Source organism: Sinocyclocheilus anshuiensis, unplaced genomic scaffold (genome assembly GCF_001515605.1).
Source record: "Sinocyclocheilus anshuiensis isolate Anshui unplaced genomic scaffold, SAMN03320099.WGS_v1.1 scaffold551, whole genome shotgun sequence".
NCBI classification, from domain to species: domain Eukaryota; kingdom Metazoa; phylum Chordata; class Actinopteri; order Cypriniformes; family Cyprinidae; genus Sinocyclocheilus; species Sinocyclocheilus anshuiensis.
In genome coordinates, this window is record NW_015548222.1 from 118,722 (window position 1) to 121,328 (window position 2,607).

Here is a 2,607-nt window from a genome sequence, read left to right on the forward strand (position 1 = left end):
GTTTAAACTCATATGGTTTAAAACGCATGATTTCAGCGTGATAAACATGATAATCAGAACCAAAACAGATGTTTTTAGCAGGTACAAGCTGTAATGGCGCAGCTCTATTCTGGAAAAGAGGGCGGGGAGCAGCAGCTCAATTGCATTTAAAGAGACAGGCCTGAAAAACAGCGTGTTTTTGCTTCCACTCAAAATAGGCATTTTCAAAATGTTATAATGAATGATCTGTGGAGTATTTTGAGCTGAAACTTCACAGACACATTCTGGGGATACCAGAGACTTATATTACATATTGTAAAAAGGAGCATAACATGTCTCCTTTAAAATGAATTCAATTCTTTATGGTTTAGAAGTAGGATCAAATGCGATCGTACCTGTGTTTTATAAATGAGGCCCCAAGAACCAACTGCATCAGAATGTTTTGTAGTTAGGTAAAATTTCCTGAACAAGTTTGGCTAGCTACTTCATCGATGCTTGCAGTAAGGAGCAGTTTCTAATTTCTTGCAATACATAATCTTAAAAATGACTTATAGGAGAAGCATTCAGCATTGATCTGCGTAGGCCACGTGTGCTCTATTTGCTATATATTCTTCTACTGAGATTCAAGGAAATTGGAGAGCTTGCAAAAGAAAGTAAAGAAATGCTGAATGCTGGCTTCATCTCCAGCCACTTAACCCGTTACTTCACCATACAGTTTGTGAAAGCTCCCAGATTGCATGAAAACCGGCACCATATTGATGGAAAAAGGGGTATAAGAGGTGATGGGTTTGTGTGGATTCTTGCCTAGAAAAGATCATTTTATTGTTTAATTTTAAGGTAAGTATGAGTGCAGACTCCAGACACCTTTATTTCCATCCAGTAAAGGACTCAGTACTTTGACGAAAGCAGACATCTTGCTTTTTAACATTTTTTAAAAAATATTTAATGATCTGCATAAGCGTAATTACAGCCCTTGTTTCAAGAATATATGTTAACTAAGCTGTACATATTTACATAATTGTAAACAGAAGATACTTCTCTGCTTCATCAAAGCCCTAAGACCTTTACGTACTAGTTCTCTTGTCATCTTGGATGGATCTCTGACCTCTCCTGCTGACCCCACTCTCCCCATTTCACTTCTTTTCATGAATTGCCTAATTTGTAATGTTGATATCTCATGTGGTCTGTAGACCTGGATGCTAAACAGTCTTAGAGTTTCTTTTACAAAGATGCACATTTTGTATTTCAGACCATTGTCCTCTTGAACATATACCGTAACACAAAAACTCTGCCCAGTCTGCTGATGGTTTACACTGTAAGTTGCCCCCCACTTGCTTGCAGGAGTCTGTGGCATTAAACGTTTCTTTACGACTGGCACATATCAAGAGCATCCATAACAATGTTAACGGATTAGATCCCATAGTTTTTTTTTTAATACAACTTTTCACAAACACTGCAGTGATTGAACCATGGCCTTATGTTTATAGGTATAATGAAGGTCTATTTAATTCAGTATTTAGATTTTGCAGACACTTTATCCCCAAGTATGCATCATTCCTAAAAATATTTGTTAGGTAATTTTATGGGTAATGTATAACAATGAGACCTATAATGACTTGTAATGTTGTTTGCTCAGGGCAACAGATTTGTCTTTGAACCATATCATGATTAGTTACAATCTAATCAATACAAAGGCTTACTGCGTGTCTGCCAGATTGGCCTGAAATAATTTCCTTTCTCAATTCTCAGTTTAAACATATATGTTGATCATCAGACTTTATATTTAAATATATCCTGTTGGTTTGTGTTTTAACACTATCCAGTAGTTTTATGATGGGCCAGTTAATCAAAAACTTTATTTCTTATTTGCATGCTATGGGAGCTAGGTGCTGTTAGTGATTTGGAAATGCAGGAACATTATGACGAGTTTTTTTTAGGTGAGTTTTCATCAAGGATGAGTTTTGTTTTGTTTGTTTTTTTCCTGCTTCATGAGACCTGTGGACCTGATTCAGAAATAACTTGGCATCCCTAGGGTCAGAGTTTCTGTGTCTTTCTGTACTCTTTACCATGCTAAATGGCTCAAATGTGCACATCTAACCTCTACTTAAAGTGACGTTCCTAGAAGAACAAAGCTAATATTTACATATAGATGAAACCATTAAAAGCCATGCTGGTTGGGTGAAGGAGAAATCCTGGCAACCCAAGGTTTTTAGTTGTGGAGGCCTGAATGGTGCATAGACATTTTACAGTAGCTCTTATTTCTTTTTTTTTTTCAAAAAGTTTTCACATAAAACATTTCTTTAGTGATCTCACCGTTCTTATTTTGTGATTATATTACATCGCATAATGCTTAATGAGAATCAGTAGTTAAATGAATGCGATGGTTCACCCAAAAATAAGGGGAAAAAAGAGTGAAATGCAATGTAAGAGTAAAAAATAATTCTTTCATCATTTACTCACTCACATGTTGTTCCAAACCTGTATTACTTTCTTTTTATTTCTTTCCTTTAACACAGAAGATACTTTGAATGTTATGGTCCAAACAACGTAGGACCACAGTGGCTTTCACTGTATGGACAAAAAAAGTCATACAGGTTTGAAGCAACATGAGGGTCAGTAAATGATGCC

The 2,607-nt window shown here is 36.1% G+C and overlaps 1 protein-coding gene across 3 annotated transcripts in view; it reads left to right on the top strand.

The window, feature by feature from the left end:
* LOC107654248 (splicing factor U2AF 35 kDa subunit-like) overlaps nt 1–2,607 on the top strand; it is a 7,114-nt gene that overhangs the window by 2,500 nt on the left and 2,007 nt on the right. The window contains exons 4-5 of one of the 3 annotated variants that reach the window (XM_016441259.1): nt 1,229–1,294; nt 1,866–1,916. The exons of 1 other annotated variant lie outside the window; for it this stretch is intronic. Coding sequence is in view for 1 of the 2 variants with exons in the window: in XM_016441258.1 (XP_016296744.1) it covers nt 1,283–1,294 (12 nt within the window). In the remaining variant the exon portion in view is untranslated. The remainder of the gene's footprint in view (nt 1–1,228; nt 1,295–1,865; nt 1,917–2,607) is intronic. One more of the 3 variants, XM_016441258.1, reaches the window with a different exon arrangement.